Raw genomic sequence first — 20,890 nt, forward strand, 5'->3', positions numbered from 1 at the left:
AAGAGAGCTAAAACCATCCATTGGAAAAAAGAGAGCATTTTCAACAAAAGGTCCTGGCACAACTGGTGGTTATCATGTAGAAGAATGTGAATTAATCCATTCCTACCTCCTTGTACTAAGGTCAAATCTAAGTGAATCAAGGAGCTCCACATAAAACCAGAGACACTGAAACTTATAGAGGAGAAAGTGGGGAAAATCCTCAAAGATATTGGCACAGGGGAAAAATTCCTGAATAGAACAGCAATGACTTATGCTGTAAGATCGAGAATTGACAAACTGGACCTCATGAAACTGCAAAGCTTCTGTAAGGCAAAAGACACTGTCAATAAGACAAAAAGACCACCAACAGATTGGGAAAGGATCTTTACCTATCCTAAATCTGATATAGGACTAATATCCAATATATATAAAGAACTCAAGAGGGTGGACTCCAGAAAATCAAATAACCCCATTAAAAATGGGGCTCGGAGCTAAACAAAGAATTCTCACCTGAGGAATACCGAATGGCTGAGAAACAACTGAAAAAATGTTCAGCATCCATAATCATCAGGAAAATGCAAATCAAAACAACCCTGAGATTCCATCTCACGCCAGTCAGAATGGCTAAGATAAAATTTCAGGTAACAGCAGATGCTGGCAAGGATGTGGAGAAAGAGGAATACTCCTCCATTGTTGGTGGGATTGCAAGCTTGTACAACCACTCTGGAAATCAGTCTGGTGGTTCCTCAAAAAAATGGATATGGTAGTAGTGGAGGATCCCGAAATACATCTCCTGGGCATATATCCAGAAGATGTTCCAACTAGTAAGAAAGAAACGTGCTCCACTATGTTCATAGCAGCCTTATTTATAATAGCCAGAAGCTGGAAAGAACCCAGATGCCCCTCAACAGAGGAATGGATAAAAAAAATGTGGTACATTTACACAAAGGAGTACTAATCAGCTATTAAAAAGAATGAATTTATGAAATTCCTAGGCAAATGGTTCGACCTGGAGGGCATTATCCTGAGTGAGGTAACCCAATCACAAAAGAACTCAAATGATATGTACTCACTGATAAATGGATATTAGCCCAGAAACTTAGAATACACAAGATATAAGTTACAATTTGTAAAACACATGAAACTCAAGAAGAACGAAGACCAAAGTTTGGACACTTCGCCCCTTCTTAGAATTGGGAAAAAAACATCCATGGAAGGCATTACAGAGACATAGTTTGGAGCTGAGACAAAAGGATGGACCATCTAGAGAATGCCATATCCAGAGGTCCATCCCATAATTAGCCTCCAAACACTGACACCATTGTATACACCAGCAAGATTTTGCTGAAAGGACCCTGATATAGCTGTCTCTTATGAGACTACTCTGGGGCCTAGCAATCACAGAAGTGGATGCTCACAGTGAGCTATTGGATGGATCACAGGGCCCCCAATGTAGGAGCTAGAGAAAATACCCAAGGAGCTAAAGGGATCTGTAACACAATAGGTGGAACAACATTATGAACTAACCAGTACCCTGGAGCTCTTGACTCTAGCTTCATATGTATCAAAAGATGGCCTTGTCGGCCATCACTGGAAAGATAGGCCTACTGGACTTGCAAACTTTATATACCCCAGTACAGGGGAACGCCAGGGCTAAAAAGTGGGAGTGGGTGGGTAGGAGATTGGGGGGAAGAGTATGGAGGGGGGCTTTTGGGATAGCGTTGGAAATGTAAATGAGGAAAATACCTAATTAAATTTTTTTCACACTAGAAATACCGCATGATTTCACGTATTTATAACAACAAAAACTGCAATCTCTCAGAGAACATGCGAATTAGTTCTCACTAGATATTAGAAAGTTTGAAGAGATGGCAGTGAAATAGGAGTGTCATTGTGCAGATATATTTTATTGGAAGAAGTCAAAGCATCCTGTAATTTTGGGGAGTAACTTCAGGTTATGTAATATGTATATAAATTATGTATCTAACTAGTATCAGATACATTTAAAGGTCTCTAGTATAAATCTATAGTAAATGTTTGAATACATATATCCACTATTCATGTGGATTTTTCACTGCACATCATCTGTGTTACCTTAAATACTCTTTGAAAAGAAAATATCAAAATTATAAATTGCTGACCTATGTGTCTGATAGGTGTGGCATCTAAACTGTTGTTACTATAGTCTAAATTACGAACAAACAACATAATATAAAATATAATATTATATAAAATAATATATATTGTATTACAATTTAAAGTTTCCATATATCAATATAAGTAAACAAATAGAATTTGAGCATAATCAACTTTATTCAAAGCAAAGACAGTTTTATAAAAATGGGTGATGTGCGTCTTAGTGTCAATCCACTAAAATATCTGCATTTTGTCAGAACGAAATTGCCTGAGGGTATTTGCCAATACAAATTTCATGATTGTGATCAATGAGACAAGGATAAAATTTAAAGTTATGTGATTGGAAAAAACTCTGTCTTTTTCAGATATATCTCTGATACAAAAAGTAATAAATAGTACAAAGTATAATTTTAAATATATCTGCTAATTTATTGTATAGATACATCAAGTCATATATGGCTGGAAGTAAAAGGGATGAGACATTTAAAACAAGAATGTCACTGTTTAAAGATGTCTTTTTGATTAGATATTTACTTTATTTACATTTCTCATGTTAACCTCTTTCCTAGTTTCCCCTCCAAATCCCCCTGTACCTTCTGCTCTCCCCCTGTTCATCAACCCACACACTCCCACTTCCTAGGGCTGGCATTCCCATATACTGGGGCATAGAACCTTCACAGGACCAAGGGCCTTTCCTCCCATTGATTACTGACTAGACCATCCTCTGCTACATATGCAGCTAGAGACACGAGTGCCATCATGTGTTTTCTATGACTGGTGGTTTAGTCCCAGGGTAGAATTTTGAAGGTTTAGATACAAAATGTGTTCTTATATATATCTCCTGAATTGTGAAGCATTAGGGAGAGACAGAGGCCAGCAGCTATTAGAAAATTCACTACTTCAGTGTCCCATCATTGAGTTAATTTACAGAATGAATGTTACAGAAATCTATGTGTGAGCACATATTTTAGTTGTCACTAATATTTCTAAAACTAGATTTTTGTAAAATTTATATTTCTTTTTTGCATAAGCTGGAATTTATCCTTGAACAGAGTTCAACATCAATATATATAGCTGTCAGGTCTGATCAAGTGTGCAAATAGTGTCTGATTATGTGACACTTAGGAATTCTGTGTTAAATTAGCTGAAACTCAGGGAGTCAATCAAGGCTTCTTTTGCTTGTATCTATGTGCTTCGGGCCACCTAATGCCCTGAATTCTTTCAGAGTATGATGTGAGTAAGCTTAGCTCTGGACAGAGCTTGTCAAAAATTGTCATGATGCCAGAAATAGAGCTGATATTTAGGTTCCACAGACCTAATTACCTTGTCTGCCACTCCATTTTTTAATATTTTCAATAGCATCCTATCCTTTCTTCAGACACGCCATGTCTCTACTATTCATAAGCAATGAAACAGCTAATTCAGGAACAGTTCTTTTGAACGTCTTTTTGTCGGGTGTGAGTGTGTGTGTGTGTATGTGTGATTTTAAATACATTACTGAGTGTTTGATTGTAGAACATGCATGTTCCAGAAATTCATTCTGAGGGCATTCATATCTACAGATTACAACCAGAGTTTTCCATTGTGCAACTGTTTTTTTAAATTCTCATTTCCAATGGCATTTATGATTGAAAAGTGAACTATTGATGGACTAGTATAATTGACAAATATTTGTCCCTGTCGACAGTTTCTAAAAATAACTCTCATTAGAATAACCCCTTTCTTAATCATGACAAGGAAAGCTGTTTTCAAACATTCAGTAAAAAGCAGGCTTATAACTTGACAAGAAATAGCATGATTTAATGAACCTTATTGGAAACACAGTTCAATATCCCTGTGACTCTAATCTGACATCAGAAATCAGCCAGGTTTGACCTCAATACAGAGATATTTTAAGTTTTAAGACAAAAAGAAAGTCTTTTAAACTTTCTATGAAAGTGTGAGGGGCTGAGCTACCAGGATATAAAACAATAGCTTCAGAGTGTTAAGCTTCTCTCTGTGCCTGCTCATGGAGATAAACCTATACTTAGTGCATACTGTGAGTCCCCTACTGATCTTCAGCACTGCTGCAGGAAGTTTATGTCTGGGCTCACACAAAGGTCCCTCACTGTGTGGTTTTCCCTAGAACAGTAGTACATGACTGTGTCCTCATCAGTCAGAGAGCTCAGCTGGATAAAGAATTTGTTCAGAGATGTGTCTCTGGAGATGGTGCTGCGGCTTTTGAGGGATGGACTATAGTTTAGTGAACCTTCATAACATATGTGCCCCATCCATTCTAACCCCTTTCCTGGGGGCTGGCAGATCCAGTGCCAGCAATAACTACTACTTGTGATGGAGAATCCAGAGACTGTGCAGGTGAGAGACAGTGGCTGTGATGGCTTGATGAGAGCAGATCCTGACTCCTTAAGCTAAATCTTGGACAGAACACCTGAAAACAGAGTTTTCTGTCAGTTACTTTAAGTCATATGCCCCCAAAGAACCTAAGTGTGAAGTTTAATAAACTCACCTGGATATGAAAACTAAAAAATAATAATCACTAAGATTATAAGTGAACATCCACTTATTATATAAGAAGCCCTGGCTGAGTCCTGAAAACTTCGATCATGAAAGCCATGTCTGACATGCAAGACATGAAAATTCTGATTGTAGACTGAAAATGAGCTTTTGCTATTGCAGGTCTGTCTTCTTGAATCATAACTATGTCTTAAAAAATTATTAAGTGTAGCAGATGGTGGCCTAGTCGGTAATCAATGTGAGGAGAGGCCCTTGGTCATTTGAAGGTTCTATGCCCCAGTATAGGGAATTCCAGGGCTAGGAAACTAGGTGAAACTAGGAAAGGAGATAACATTTAAATGAATATAAAGAAAATATCTAATAAAAAATCATCCAATATAGTTTAAAAAAGAAAGAAATTTACTGTTATTTATTCAATGATAATTTATACAAATACTCTTTTTTAATTCATCATTCCATTTGTTTGAATCTCAAATGATCTGCAAGTCCCTGGTTATCCTTCACAAACCATGCATACCACATCTGCCTTCCCCCATTTTCCTATATGTGGGTGTTCCCTCCACCCATCCACACTAATCTCACCCTACCATTCCAGCACCCCCTTACAGTGAGTCATCAAATCTGCACAGGTACAAGAGCCTCCCCTCCCTCTGATATCAGACAAGACTATGCTCTGCTACATAAGTAACTGGAGCCACGGATCTCTCATTGCACTCTAGTCCAGGGCATACTGGGTAGTATGCCCTGCTAACATTATTCTTCTTCCAACTATAAAATACCGGTGATCACCTGCAAGTATACACTTTTTTGAAGTGTGTGTTATTTGTCTGAAAATAATTATATTTGTTGTGAGGCAAGTAAACGAATCTACTGCAGGCAGGTTTGTTTGTGGACATCTGCTGTCTACAGTAGCCAACTTTTCCCACCATGCCTGTGGTCTCTATCTTTCCACCCTCTGTTATAAGCCTTTAGAACCATGGATTTTACATCTTTTCTGAGATTATAATAGACTCTGATGTTACTGTTTCTCATATATGATATTCAGCATTGTTTGACAGTTTAGTATATTTATATTGATATTTTCATATTAACAGTTTATATATACCAAATTAAAGATGCTATGAAACGGTCCCTCTTCCTTTCATCAATCTGATCTGTCACAATCCCACTGAGAACATTCTGTGGCTGACCATATATGACTATTATATGTGTTGTCAGTAATCTCATAATTGTGGCCAAACATCAAGGAGAGAATGTTTCCTCTGGTTGCTTCTGGACACAGCTGAACCACCTTCTCCTCATGGTTTCTGACACCCTCAGGATGTGGTTTTCACACTGTGTCTTGCACAGAAATATGTAGCCGTGTCCTCATTTTTGAGGTTGTTGATCTGCAAATAGGCAGTGCTGGCAGAGGTTTCCAAAGAAAAGGCAAACCGTCCCTTGAAGTCGTCAGCATATGTTGGCTCTCCAGAGTAGGTGTTTATCCAGCCCATCCACTTGAAACCCTTTCCTGGAGCCTGCTTCACCCAGTGCATTGGATATTCTGTGAAGGTATACACAGAAGCCTTGCAGGAGATCTTGACTGTCTCTCCAGGCTTCTTCAGCTCAGGTCCAGACTGCACGAACTGGATCTGTGCTTGAGCCCCTGTGAAAAGAACACAGGGAGTTGAGTATTCATAGAACTACTTCTATTTCCCTTGGAACTCTTTATTCTGATGTCTTACTTTGGGCAGCTGCCATCAGGAATAGCAAGGTCCACACCCAATCCATGATGTGTAAGACTTGGGCTCAGTGGTGCTTTAAGTCTAACTGGTAACTCCCTGTCTCATATGTGAGGTGAGCCTCAGATTTCTACTCTAAAGTCTTCTCTAGATTTGCATATGACTGGGCTTCCTAAGACACATTGAACTAGACTGGATACACAATCAGATTTACAAAGATCCCTGACCCTATATAGCTGAGCCTGTGCCTTATCTTATCTGATGTTTATTAGTTCATGCTGATTGTGCTGTCCTCTGAGTCCTCTACTTGAGCTGGGTTTACATCCTGATGTCCTCACCCATATACCTCACAGCCTCAGTGCTCATTCCTGAGCCTTATACATATAACAGTATAACAGTGGCCCATTAGTGACCACTCATTAGGTGATTGTCCTGCTCTGTGCTCAGATGTAGTGGCTTCATCTGTTGCAGTGGATACTGCTCTTTATACTGAAACCTTTGCATCAGTAGTTCCTCGTATCAAAATGGATTGTATTCCTGAACTCCTATGATCCTCTGCTCTCCCATACCAGTGACTTACCTTTCCTGATGAAATTTGCAGAAATAAAAAAAAAAACGTTTCATTTTAAAGTTATGAAATTTGTGTTTTTATTTTACATAAGTCAAGGTAAAACTTTCAAAATCAAAATTGGGAATATGGGGAGGTTTGGGAATGTAATATAATTACATTAATATAAAACATAAAAATCATTACAGTGAAATTGGTGAAGAACGTGATATAATAAAAATTCTCTATAGATCTCATGAGATATATCAACAAAGAAGTTCATGTACTGCAGTTCAAAGGACCTCAGTTTTACTTTTAGCACTGAACAGTCAGGTAGCATAAAACTATCTATAACTCCAACTTCTTCAGTCCTCTTAGGTATCCAGATTCATGTCCACTCACCTACACAAGTAGACAAACTCATTTACAATAGTAAGCATTTGAAAAGAAAGAATAGTTTAATAAAACTCATATACTAAAAGAAAAACTCTGCATTTGTTTCCTGTAATAGTGTAACTGACAACCTCGATGCTTTAACTTGAAGAAACTGCAGCTCAGACACGGGTATTTTGAAATCCCATATAAAACTTTTTTTCTCATTTTAAAATTATTTCTGCTCTTAGTCAGGTTGTGCATCATTAGAGGAATTCAATTCTGCTTACTCTCCACATTTAATACTTTCCCATCAGTGCTCATGATGGGACACAAACCCAACAGTACAGTGTGACAGTAACATTCAGTCACCAGAAGCAGGATTATGAACAGGGCTGATATGTTGTATTTGACTTAAAGTGAAAAGTGTTGTTTAATGTAGATTGCATCGTGTGCTTATAATGTTGACTATTGATAGACAATTAAAATGGGAGGGAGAACAAAAACAGTGGGAATGAGAAAGGTAATAGAAGGAATGATTACAACTGGGCTGTGGTGTCAGGCCAGACTTTTGAATGCACGATGTTTTGATAGTACAAATACTGTTTGAAAAAGGAATTTAATAATTGCTAGTTTTATTGGCAGTGTGTGCTTCATACTGGAAAGGAAGAGAAAGGTCAGTGTGATAGCAAGTGCTTTCTTTTCTTCTGTGCACCTGCTCAATGATTAAAAAAATGGAAATTTGGCACCCCCTGCTGCATGACAGATTCACTGTAGCATGACAACGGTCCAACCATTATAGTCAGAGCACCATAATGGCATCATGCACATTCCTTGTCCCTGTCTTAAAGCCATCCTATGATTTCAACTTGGAGAAAGATGAAGTTGCAAAACTCGTAATTTTCTGATAATTTTTATTATGCCTCTAAATTATTTCTTTGTGATTTTTTTCTCCTTTTGGTGCTTAGATGCCACAACCATAGGTGATTCCTTTGTGGCAAACCAAAGAGCTGTTCTACTAGAAATAGTTAAGTGTAGCCTTTGCCAAAAATTGATGTTGTGTGGCAGGCATGCTTTTTGGCTGATATCCATGTTTCATTGACGACATACCATTCACTTTCTTTTGGGTTTGGGTTACCTCAATCAGGATAGATTTTCTAGTACCATCATTTGCCAGCAAAATACATAATGTCGTATTCTTTAATAGGTCTATTACTCTACAGCATGAAGGAATTATATTTTCTCTGCCCATTATTCAACTGAGAGATGTTTAGGTTGTTTCCAGTTTCTGGCTATTATGAAGAAGTCCCCTATGAACATAGTGAAATACGTGTCCTTGTGATATTGTGGAGTGGTATAGCTGAGTTTCCACACAGAACTATTTCCAATTTTCTGATGAAGAACCAGGTTGGTTTTGAGTGGTTGTACCAGTGGGTATTCCCACCAACTGTGAAAGACTGATTGCCTTGCTTCACATCCTTACCAGAAGATGCTGTCACTTGAGTTTTTTTTTTTAATCTTAGTCTTTCTGAATAGTGTAAGGTGGAATCTGAGGGTTGATTGGGTTTGCATTTCATTGGCAATGAAGGGATTTCAAACATTTCTTTAAGTGCTTCTTGGCCATTACAGATATTTTTGTTGAGATTCCTCTGTTTAGCTCTGAACTCCACTTTTTAATTTGGTTATTTTGACTTTTGAAGTCTAAATTCTTGAGTTCTTTTTATTTTATTTTTTATTAGATATTTACTTTATTTACATTACAACTGTTGTGCTCTTCCCTGGTTTCCTCTCAAAAATTCCCCTCCCTCCTCACCCTCCCCCTGCTCACCAACCCACCCTCTCCTGCTTCCTGGCCCTGTCATTTCCCTATACTTGGGTATAGAATCTTCACAGGACCAAGTGCCTCTCGTCCCATTGATGACTGACTAGGCCATTATCTGCTACATATGCAGCTAGAGCCATGAATCCCACCATATGTTCTCTTTTGTTGGTAGTTTATCCAGGGTATGGAAATAAGGGACAAATAAGCTTTAGTATTATAATATGTAATAGAATTGATGTCAGTCCTAAAATAGTTAGAAGCAATAAAGGAGATTGGTTCATATTCATTAAGCAACGTGTCAAAAAGTGAATAATTGTATATGCATATATCCTCATCTCTTCCATGTGTTCCAGTGATATCTGGATGCCCAAGAATCTGAGAAGCAAATGGCTGTGCCTTCTTTAGGTCTGGGGACCCCCGAGCCAGCATTGGCTGTCCTGAGCCTCAGACTGTGATTTTCCAGGCCTGGGTGGGGTTCCAGTGCTGTTCTATGACTCAACACCCACCTGGCTACAGCTTGAGGTAAGCTTGGTCAAACTTGTGCTATCCTGTGATGAGCAGATGAGAGACCTCAACAACATTACATACACATACATATACATATACACACATATATTATTATATTATATTATATTAATTATATTTATTATGCTATATGTGTGTGTGTTTGTCGGTATGTTTGTGCATGTATAATCAAATGGTGCCCTAAAGAGATATCTACCTAACAATAATGGCACAGACGGATCCCAATGCAGTGGCTGTGAATTCAAAATCCTGTTCTCACTGATTCACAGTTCATCTGGGAGAAAAGTGAAACAGAGGTTCATTAAAGTTTTAAAATTTGTTCTGCAATATGTTCCATATGGTTTGAAGTATACCATCTCTGCCCTTCATGTGTGTCTTCCCCCACTTTCCCTTTGTCCCAGGTTCACCTCCAATCTCTCCTCAGAAAAAAACAAGCATCCCTAGGACATCAACCGAACACTGTATGCCAAACTAGGATAAGACCAGGCAAATATAATGACATTAAGGCTGGACATGGTGAAACAATAGGAAAAATATGGTGCCACAAACAAACAAAAAAAATCAAGAACCATCTCATGTTTACTGTTAGGAATCACATAAGAACAGTAAGCTAGAGACAACCGGCCACCTTCCTGGTGAGAACACAGGGGTTTGCCCGGCCTGAGAGGTTTGTGCCTCAGGCCCCGGCGGGAGCCTCCTTGGCTCCAGAACTCTGCGGAGGGCAGGCTGCACGGGTGAGGGTGTGGAATACAGAGGCCAGCCATTTCTGGGTCAGGCGAGAGCCACAGAGCTTCTGAGGCGGCGCCATCTTAGGCTCCAGACAACCGGCCACCTTCCTGGCCAAAGCAACACAGCTTCTGGGAAAGATCCTGTTTTGGGCCTTCATCTTCAGCCAGGAGGAGGTGCAAACACCAGATAACTGTACACCTTCCCTGAAAGAGGAGAGCTTGCCTGCAGAGACTGCTCTGACCACTGAAACTCAGAGGAGAGAGCTAGTCTCCCACGCCTGCTGATAGAGGGTAACAAAATCAACAGAGGAACAATCTCTTAACAAAGACAACTATAACAACTAACTCCAGAGATTGCCAGATGGTGAAAGGTAAACGTAAGAATCCTACTAACAGAAACCAGGACCACTCACCATCATCAGAACCCAGAATGCCCACTTCGCCCAGTCCAGGGCACCCTAACACACCTGAAAAGGTAGACCTGGATTTAAAAGCATATCTCATGATGATGGTAGAGGACATAAAGAAGGAATTTAATAACTCACTTAAAGAAATACAGGAGAACACTGCTAAAGAATTACAAGTCCTTAAAGAAAAACAGGAAAACACAACCAAACAGGTAGAAGTCCTTATAGAAAAACAGGAAAACACATCCAAACAAGTGATGGAAATGAACAAAACCATACTAGACCTAAAAAGAGAAGTAGACACAATAAAGAAAACCCAAAGTGAGGCAATGCTGGAGATAGAAACCCTAGGAAAGAAATCTGGAACCATAGATGCCAGCATCAGCAACAGAATACAAGAGATGGAAGAGAGAATCTCAGGTGCAGAAGACTCCATAGAGAACATCGGCACAACAATCAAAGAAAATGGAAAATGCAAAAAGATCCTAACTCAAAACATCCAGGAAATCCAGGACACAATGAGAAGACCAAACCTACGAATAATAGGAGTGGATGAGAATGAAGATTTTCAACTCAAAGGACCAGCAAACATCTTCAACAAAATTATTGAAGAAAACTTCCCAAATATAAAGAAAGAGATTCCCATGAACATACAAGAAGCCTACAGAACTCCAAATAGACTGGACCAGAAAAGAAATTCCTCCCGACACATAATAATCAGAACAACAAATGCACTAAATAAAGAGAGAATACTAAAAGCAGTAAGGGAAAAAGGTCAAGTAACATATAAAGGCAAGCCTCTCAGAATTACAACAGATTTTTCACTAGAGACTATGAAAGCCAGAAGAGCCTGGACAGATGTTATACAGACACTAAGAGAACACAAATGCCAGCCCAGGCTACTATACCCGGCCAAACTCTCAATTACCATAGATGGAGAAACCAAAGTATTCCACGACAAAACTAAATTCACCCATTATCTCTCCACGAATCCAGCCCTTCAAAGGATAATAACAGAAAAAAACCAATACAAGGACGGGAACCATGCCCTAGAAAAAACAAGAAGATAATCCCTCAACAAAACTAAAAGAAGACAACCACAAGAACAAAATGCCAACTTTAACAACAAAAATAACAGGAAGCAACAATTACTTTTCCTTAATATCTCTTAATATCAATGGACTCAATTCCCCAATAAAAAGACATAGACTAACAAACTGGCTACACAAACAGGACCCAACATTCTGCTGCTTACAGGAAACCCATCTCAGGGAAAAAGACAGACACTACCTCAGAGTGAAAGGCTGGAAAACAATTTTCCAAGCAAATGGTCTGAAGAAACAGGTTGGAGTAGCCATTCTAATATCGGATAAAATCAACTTCCAACCCAAAGTTATCAAAAAAGACAAGGAGGGACACTTCATACTCATCAAAGGTAAAATCCTCCAAGAGGAACTCTCAATTCTGAATATCTACGCTCCAAATGCAAGGGCAGCCACATTCATTAAAGACACCTTAGTAAAGCTCAAAGCACACATTGCACCTCACACAATAATAGTGGGAGACTTCAACACACCACTTTCATCAATGGACAGATCATGGAAACAGAAACTAAACAGGGACACAGTGAAACTATCAGAAGTTATGAAACAAATGGACCTGACAGATATCTACAGAACATTTTATCCTAAAACAAAAGGATATACCTTCTTCTCAGCACCTCACGGGACCTTCTCCAAAATTGACCATATAATTGGTCCCAAAACAGGCCTCAACAGATACAAAAATATTGAAATTGTCCCATGTATCCTATCAGACCACCATGGCCTAAGACTGATCTTCAATAACAACATAAATAATGGAAAGCCAACATTCACGTGGAAACTGAACAACACTCTTCTCAATGATACCTTGGTCAAGGAAGGAATAAAGAAAGAAAGACTTTTTAGAGTTTAATGAAAATGAAGCCACAACATACCCAAACCTTTGGGACACAATGAAAGCATTTCTAAGAGGGAGACTCATAGCTCTTAGTGCCTCCAAGAAGAAACGGGAGAGAGCACATACTAGCAGCTTGACAACACATCTAAAAGCTCTAGAAAAAAAGGAAGCAAATTCACCCAAGAGGAGTAGACGGCAGGAAATAATCAAACTCAGGGTTGAAATCAACCAAGTGGAAACAAGAAGAACTATTCAAAGAATTAACCAAACGAGGAGTTGGTTCTTTGAGAAAATCAACAAGATAGATAAACCCTTAGCTAGACTCACTAGAGGGCACAGGGACAAAATCCTAATTAACAAAGTCAGAAATGAAAAGGGAGACATAACAACAGATCCTGAAGAAATCCAAAACACCATCAGATCCTTCTACAAAAGGCTATACTCAACAAAACTGGAAAACCTGGACTAAATGGACAAATTTCTGGACAGATACCAGGTACCAAAGTTGAATCAGGATCAAGTTGACCTTCTAAACAGTCCCATATCCCCTAAAGAAATAGAAGCAATTATTAATAGTCTCCCAGCCAAAAAAAGCCCAGGAACAGACGGGTTTAGTGCAGAGTTCTATCAGACCTTCAAAGAAGATCTCATTCCAGTTCTGCACAAACTATTTCACAAGATAGAAGTAGAAGGTACTCTACCCAACTCATTTTATGAAGCTACTATTACTCTGATACCTAAACCACAGAAAGATCCAACAAAGATAGAGAACTTCAGACCAATTTCTCTTATGAATATCGATGCAAAAATCCTTAATAAAATTCTTGCTAACTTAATCCAAGAACACATTAAAGCAATCATCCATCCTGACCAAGTAGGTTTTATTCCAGGGATGCAGGGATGGTTTAATATACGAAAATCCATCAATGTAATCCATTATATAAACAAACTCAAAGACAAAAACCACATGATCATCGCGTTAGATGCAGAAAAAGCATTTGACAAGATCCAACACCCATTCATGATAAAAGTTTTGGAAAGATCAGGAATTCAAGGCCCATACCTAAACATGTTAAAAGCCATCTACAGCAAACCAGTAGCCAACATCAAAGTAAACGGAGAGAAGCTGGAAGCAATTCCACTAAAATCAGGGACTAGACAAGGCTGCCCACTTTCTCCCTACCTTTTCAACATAGTACTTGAAGTATTAACCAGAGCAATTCGACAACAAAAGGAGATGAAGGGGATACAAATTGGAAAAGAGGAAGTCAAAATATCACTTTTTGCAGATGATATGATAGTATATATAAGTGACCCTAAAAATTCCACCAGAGAACTCCTAAACCTGATAAACAGCTTCGGTGAAGTAGCTGGATATAAAATTAACTCAAACAAGTCAATCGCCTTTCTCTACACAAAGAATAAACAGACTGAGAAAGAAATTAGGTAAACAACACCCTTCTCAATAGTCACAAATAATATAAAATATCTCGGCGTGACTCTAACTAAGGAAGTAAAAGATCTGTATGATAAAAACTTCAAGTCCCTGAAGAAAGAAATTAAAGAAGGTCTCAGAAGATGGAAAGATCTCCCATGCTCATGGATGGGCAGGATCAACATTGTAAAAATGGCTATCTTGCCAAAAGCAATCTACAGATTCAATGCAATCCCCATCAAAATTCCAACTCAATTCTTCAACGAATTAGAAGGAGCAATTTGCAAATTCATCTGGAATAACAAAAAACCTAGGATAGCAAAAACTCTTCTCAAGGATAAAGAACCTCTGGTGGAATCACCATGCCTGACCTAAAGCCATACTACAGAGCAATTGTGATAAAAACTGCATGGTACTGGTATAGAGACAGACAAGTAGAACAATGGAATAGAATTGAAGACCCAGAAATGAACCAACACACCTATGGTCACTTGATCTTCGACAAGGGAGCTAAAACCATCCATTGGAAAAAAGAGAGCATTTTCAACAATTGGTGCTGGCACAACTGGTTGTTATCATGTAGAAAAATGTGAATTGATCCATACTTATCTCCTTGTACTAAGGTCAAATCTAAGTGGATCAAGGAACTTCACATAAAACCAGAGACACTGAAACTTATAGAGGAGAAAGTGGGGAAAAGCCTTGAAGATTTGTGCACAGGGGAAAAAATTCCTAAACAGAACAGCAATGGCTTGTGCTGTAAGATCGAGAATTAACAAATGGGACCTAATGAAACTCCAAAGTTTCTGCAAGGCAAAAGACACCGTCAATAAGACAAAAAGACTGCCAACAGACTGGGAAAGGATCTTTACCTATCCTAAATCAGATAGGGGACTAATATCCAACATATATAACGAATTCAAGAAGGTGGACTTCAGAAAATCAAATAACCCCATTAAAAAATGGGGCTCAGAACTGAACAAAGAATTCTCACCTGAGGAATATGGAATGGCAGAGAAGCACCTGAAAAAATGTTCAACATCCTTAATCATCAGGGAAATGCAAATCAAAACAACCCTGAGATTCCACCTCACACCAGTCAGAATGGCTAAGATCAAAAATTCAGGTGACAGCAGATGCTGGCGTGGATGTGGAGAAAGAGGAACACTCCTCCATTGTTGGTGGGATTGCAGGCTTGTACAACCACTCTGGAAATCAGTCTGGCGGTTCCTCAGAAAATTGGACATAGTACTACCAAAGGATCCAGCAATACCTCTCCTGGGCATATATCCAGAAGATGCCCCAACTGGTAAGAAGGACACATGCTCCACTATGTTCATGGCGGCCTTATTTATAATAGCCAGAAACTGGAAGGAACCCAGATGCCCCTCAACAGAGGAATGGATACAGAAAATGTGGTACATCTACACAATGGAGTACTACTCAGCTATTAAAAAGAATGAATTTATGAAATTCCTAGCCAAATGGATGGACCTGGAGGGCATCATCCTGATTTAGGTAACACATTCACAAAGGAACTCACACAATATGTACTCAGTGATAAGTGGATATTAGCCCAAAACCTAGGATACCCAAGATATAAGATACAATTTCCTAAACAAATGAAACTCAAGAAAAATGAAGACTGAAGTGTGGACACTATGCCCATCCTTAGAAGTGGGAACAAAACACCCTTGGAAGGAGTTACAGAGACAAAGTTTGGAGCTGAGATAAAAGTATGGACCATGTAGAGACTGCCATATCCAGGGATCCACCCCATAATCACCATCCAAACGCTGACACCATTGCATACACTAGCAAGATTTTATCGAAAGGACCCAGATGTAGCTGTTTCTTGTGAGACTATGCCGGGGCCTAGCAAACACAGAAGTGGATGCTCACAGTCAGCTAATGGATGGATCACAGAGCTCCCAATGGAGGAGCTAGAGAATGTACCCAAGGAGCTAAAGGGATCTGCAACCCTATAGGTGGAACAACATTATGAACTAACCAGTACCCCGGAGTTCTTGACTCTAGCTGCATATGTATCAAAAGATGGCCTGGTCGGCCATCACTGTAAAGAGAGGCCCATTGGACACGCAAACTTTGTATGCCCCAGTACAGGGGAACGCCAGGGCCAAAAAAGTGGAGTGAGTGGGTAGGGGAGTGGGGGTGGGTGGCTATGGGGGACTTTTGGTATAGCATTGGAAATGTAAATGAGCTAAATACCTAATAAAAAAAGGAAAAAAAAAAAGAACTGTAAGCTAGTCAACTATAACATTTAAGCAGGGACCCAGGTTAAAACCTAATAGGTTCCCCGATTTCTGGTAGCCCATTGATTCTGTGACTCATGTTCTTATGATGTCTCTGACTCCTCTGGACCTCTACCTGCTGTCTTCTGTAGAATTGCCTGTGAATTAACTAAGTCTTGATTGAGAGGTTCTTTATCTGTTTCCATTAGTAGCACATAATGTCTGTCTTGTCTCTTCGATGACAGTTTTGCTAGGCTTTGATCCCAACAAATACTGCAAGTAGGACAAACTCTATACTGAAGGTTTTATGTCTGAGTTCATGTCAATCTCTCCACTTGAGTCCTTGACTGGTTCTAGGAGTTGACCAGTATAGGCTCCCTGTCTTCCACTACTAGGAGTCTTTTCTAGGCTCACACCTTTACATTACATGAAGTTTTAATTGTACTATTTTTCTAGATTGCCCATGAAATAGCTCCAGTTGTAGTCCTTCCTCTCAGTATTTTTCCCCCATTTCCTCCTATTTCTAATCCCAACCCCTCTCCACTTATAAAATCTAGTATATTTCCCCTCCCAAGAGAATCCTTATGTTTTTATTTAAGCCTTCTTTGATACTCTGCCATTCTGGTTTTTCTTGTGGGAGTGCAAATTTGTGGACCAATTTGGAAAATAATATGGTGGTTTCTTAGAAAAGACCCAGATATACCACTCCTTGGCATATACCCAGACTCTCCATTCTACAGCAAGAACATCCGCTCAACTACATTCATATCAGTTTTAACAATAATAGCTATATATTGGAAATAACCTAGATGTACCTGAACTGAAAATTTTGTTTAAAAAAAAGTAGTAAAATTGCACAAAAAGCATTATTCAGCTTTTAAGAGTACATTATCTAGTTTGTAAAACAAAACAGAACAACAGCAAAAACAAAAATCAAACAGATAGAACTAGAAAATATAATCTTGAGACAAGTAACCCAGGCCCTGAAAGATATATATTCACATATATAAGGGAAATTTAATGTCTTATAGACATCACATAACTCACAGACATCTAACAAACATTGCACCTAAAGATGACAATATTAAAGATTTTTGAAGAGACACAGCATGATAAGGCTTGGAACTGTGTCTTCATGAGAAAGTTCTCTAATGTCTAATTTTCCAAATGAGCATCTCATTCTACAATGACGTAAACAGTCTTCATTTGGATTGAGAAAGATTTTGAATTGTATCATTTCTCTTTCTGTAACTTCCAAGAGATAGTAGAAAATAACTGTAAATGCCAGTCAGCTCTTGTGTCCTTCAATGCAAGGGTTCTGATATAGCACCTGGTGTCCCAGGACATTTATGTGGTTAAATGAGAAGAATGAATTCTGGGTACAGTCAAGAAACACACATGATAATTCCACTCTGCCCCTGCTCCTCAGTCTTTGCACAACTCTGATTTATTTTGGCTTTTCCTTTTTACTGTTGCAATTCAAGAAGAAAATAGAAAACCTATTGATTATGCAGACATGTCATTTTTAAATCATAGTATACAGTAGCACACTGTCCTTCTTGTTTTACCTGATGAAATGTATCTCAATGTGGTTAATCTCATCCACACTTAGGGGTTTTCTAAATTGATTACTAGACAGGATTATAGGGATTTATTCATATCTTTTGAGTCAAAAATTTTGTCCTAAAACATCTGTGTTAATGTGATATTTAAGAGAAGACATAAATTTGAATTATGTGGAAGACAGAAGCTTTAGTTTTCCTTGAGAAATCAAGCCTGTTCGACCTGAAATCACCCTATGATACATACATTAGCCTGTACAGTTCAAATCTAACAACAACAGAACACTCATATCATGCTCATTCTTTCTGTTGATTTCCCTCAATATTCGCAAATAAAGGAGTCTCACTTTTACTCTATCCCAATTTGCGGTTTTTATTTGAAGTACCTAATAGTGTTGACATTGTGTATATTGCACAGAGAACATCAGAAGGACAGTGGACACAAGAGCTTAAGAAATTTCTCACAACCTTTACCTAATGGGTATACCCTTCCTGGGCATCATGTGATCTCCTGGGAAAAGGCCAGAAAACATGGAATGACAGTACAGGATGAAAATATCTTTACTGACAGAAACACAAACACCCCAATCAGCTCTCATCCTATGGTCCTCTCAGATATAAGAAGAGCCAGGTCAGATGGGAAACCAATAGGTTTTCTAGTCATTGGAACTTTTATACAACTTGCTAGTTTAATCTGTGCCAAAACCATGTTTAAATTACAGCATCCCACTGTGTGAGTGAAATTTATCAACTATAACCCTGCTATCAATGGCAGAGTCATTTCTATTTTTGGAAAGTGAAATTCTGCCTTTGTAAAGCCTAGATATATCTTTTCTTAGTAACTAAACAGATAAAAATACCAGCACACATAGCAGAAAATATTAGATTTAGACAATGTAATGTTATATCAGAACCAAAAATCAAGACATTTCCTAAGTTGCCTTGCTGAATCTATGAAGTGAAGAAAGTGTGTGTGTGTGTGTGTGTGTGTGTGTGTGTGTGTGTGTGTGTTTGTGTGTGTGTAATGGTGGCTGTTTGACAACACTGATGTCTCTTCACTGTGACTCTAACTATATAGTACACATATAACTATATAGTAACTATATAGTACCTGTGCCATCAAAGATGTAAACCTCAGGGAAAACTTGACATTCTCTGAATTTCTGGAGCTGTACATGATGCTTTTTGTTCTGTGATTTCCCAATGACTGCACTTTCCAGCAGTGTATCCTCTGTATCTTCTGTAGCTTGGAAAATCCAGAGTCAGAAGTTCTAAGCTCATGATAGAAAAACAAAACATAGCTGGTTTTTGCTTAAAAGCAAACAAGAAAATACAACTGATCTTTCTTCCTTGAATCCCCAGTATAAATTCCCACAAATATATTTTTAGGAAATACTGTGATGATCACAGTAAATTTGTGTTGTCATTATGCAATATTATCTTCTGCTGAGGCTTAAGAAACATCCTGGAAGAGAGCAAGAAACACTGGGAGAATGAGAGACAGTGGATAACTATAGTAAAACAGGGTTTTCTGTATGTAACAGGGATGTTGACAGTAAGCACAGACCTAGAAAGAGTTACGCCAGGCAATATTGCATCATAATGTAAGGTGGTGGGCATGAAGTCTTATCCCTACTTGAAGAACTATTGGGTTTTGATACTGCTGAGAAAAGTTAGTATTCTTTAGTGATGTGGGCATTGAAAAACTAACCATCCTCCAGGATATAGTTGTATGCCCACATTCACACTGTCATCATAGATTAAAGTCAGTTATTTTTTTAAAAAAAGAAACATAAAAAAAGAAAAAAAAAGAAACACACATAGAGTTGGGAGGAAATCTTAATGAGTAGGTGGGAGAGGAATTGGAAGGAGTCGAAACACATTATATTCATGTAGTACTTGTACAAATTCCAAATGATATAAATACAGGAATATATGTTTAGGTTAGGAAGCAAATCAAGATTTTTTTCAGTGATGATGTGTGGGGCTGTGAACCCTGCAAGGTAGCCTGGTCCTTGTCTAAGATAAAGGCTTTGAAGCCCAGGTGACCCTAAAGGAATTTTGCCTGATCCTGCACATGAGGCCCCTGTCACATAGCCACAGCCCTCATAGATTTTTGGCCATTAGTCATATAAAGGCTCAGCTGCAAGACCTTCTACATGTAGATGTGTCATCCCTAACTTCCCAAAGCAATGTAATAAAAAAGAGAAATGACCTATGGTCACATAGGCTCCAGAGAATGATGTTCATTCTACTGGGTGACCTAGAGGCTGTAGTGTGTTGCAAATAAGATTCTTTTCACTGACATTCCCCCTTGCAGATATCACTTAATCTCAGGTCCACCCTGAAAAGTAGGATATGGTTTTATGCATCCACTCTCGACCATGACAGTAAAGAATTCACTACAATGGACTGTCTGTTTTCATCAGGATCTGCTATGGGAAAAATGGAGCAGGCCTTTGCCCACAATGCCACTAGAAGTCCATCTTTGTACTCCCATCTACAATTATGACCATGCCTGCTACCCATCAAGCCAAGAACAATCATCATGGAACCGGCAAGAGCTTCCATTTTTATCCTAGGCTCTAAGCTAGATCCTGTCCATAGACTCTCACTGTGTTCTCAGGTCTTCCCCAACTCTCAGAGTCATGTGGATTCCAAGAGCCTAAGAAACCCATAGTTCAGTCTTGTTGCTGGCCCAGGGACCCCTGAGCCATCTCCAGCATTCCCAAGTCTCAGACTGTGCTTTCCCACCACTGTGTGGTGCCTTGGTGCTTCCCTACAACCCAACATTTACCAGGAAGTATGGGATAATTGCAGTCAAACTCCATGAAACTTGCTTCCCAAGCATCCATGTACCTGAACCGACATGTGATCCATAACCCAGCCATGTCATGGGAAGGATCTTCAGTAGGTTTTTTGTTCCGGAAAAGGAAACCACGGATTGTG

At 38.9% G+C, this 20,890-nt stretch overlaps 1 pseudogene, 1 gene segment (V, D, J or C) and 1 further gene; all 3 read right to left on the minus strand.

Annotated features, from left to right (window-relative positions):
• The window catches only part of Igh (immunoglobulin heavy chain complex), a 2,751,187-nt gene that overhangs the window by 844,264 nt on the left and 1,886,033 nt on the right, over nt 1-20,890 (minus strand).
• On the minus strand, nt 4,228-4,532 carry Ighv12-1 (immunoglobulin heavy variable V12-1; annotated as a pseudogene). Its single transcript is given in 1 exon segment — nt 4,228-4,532. A coding segment is annotated over 1 exon segment (305 nt).
• Ighv9-2 (immunoglobulin heavy variable V9-2) lies at nt 5,970-6,399 on the minus strand. The segment is given in 2 exon segments: nt 5,970-6,274; nt 6,354-6,399. Coding segments are annotated over 2 exon segments (351 nt in total).

Source organism: Mus musculus, chromosome 12 (assembly GCF_000001635.26).
Source record: "Mus musculus strain C57BL/6J chromosome 12, GRCm38.p6 C57BL/6J".
Taxonomy (NCBI): domain Eukaryota; kingdom Metazoa; phylum Chordata; class Mammalia; order Rodentia; family Muridae; genus Mus; species Mus musculus.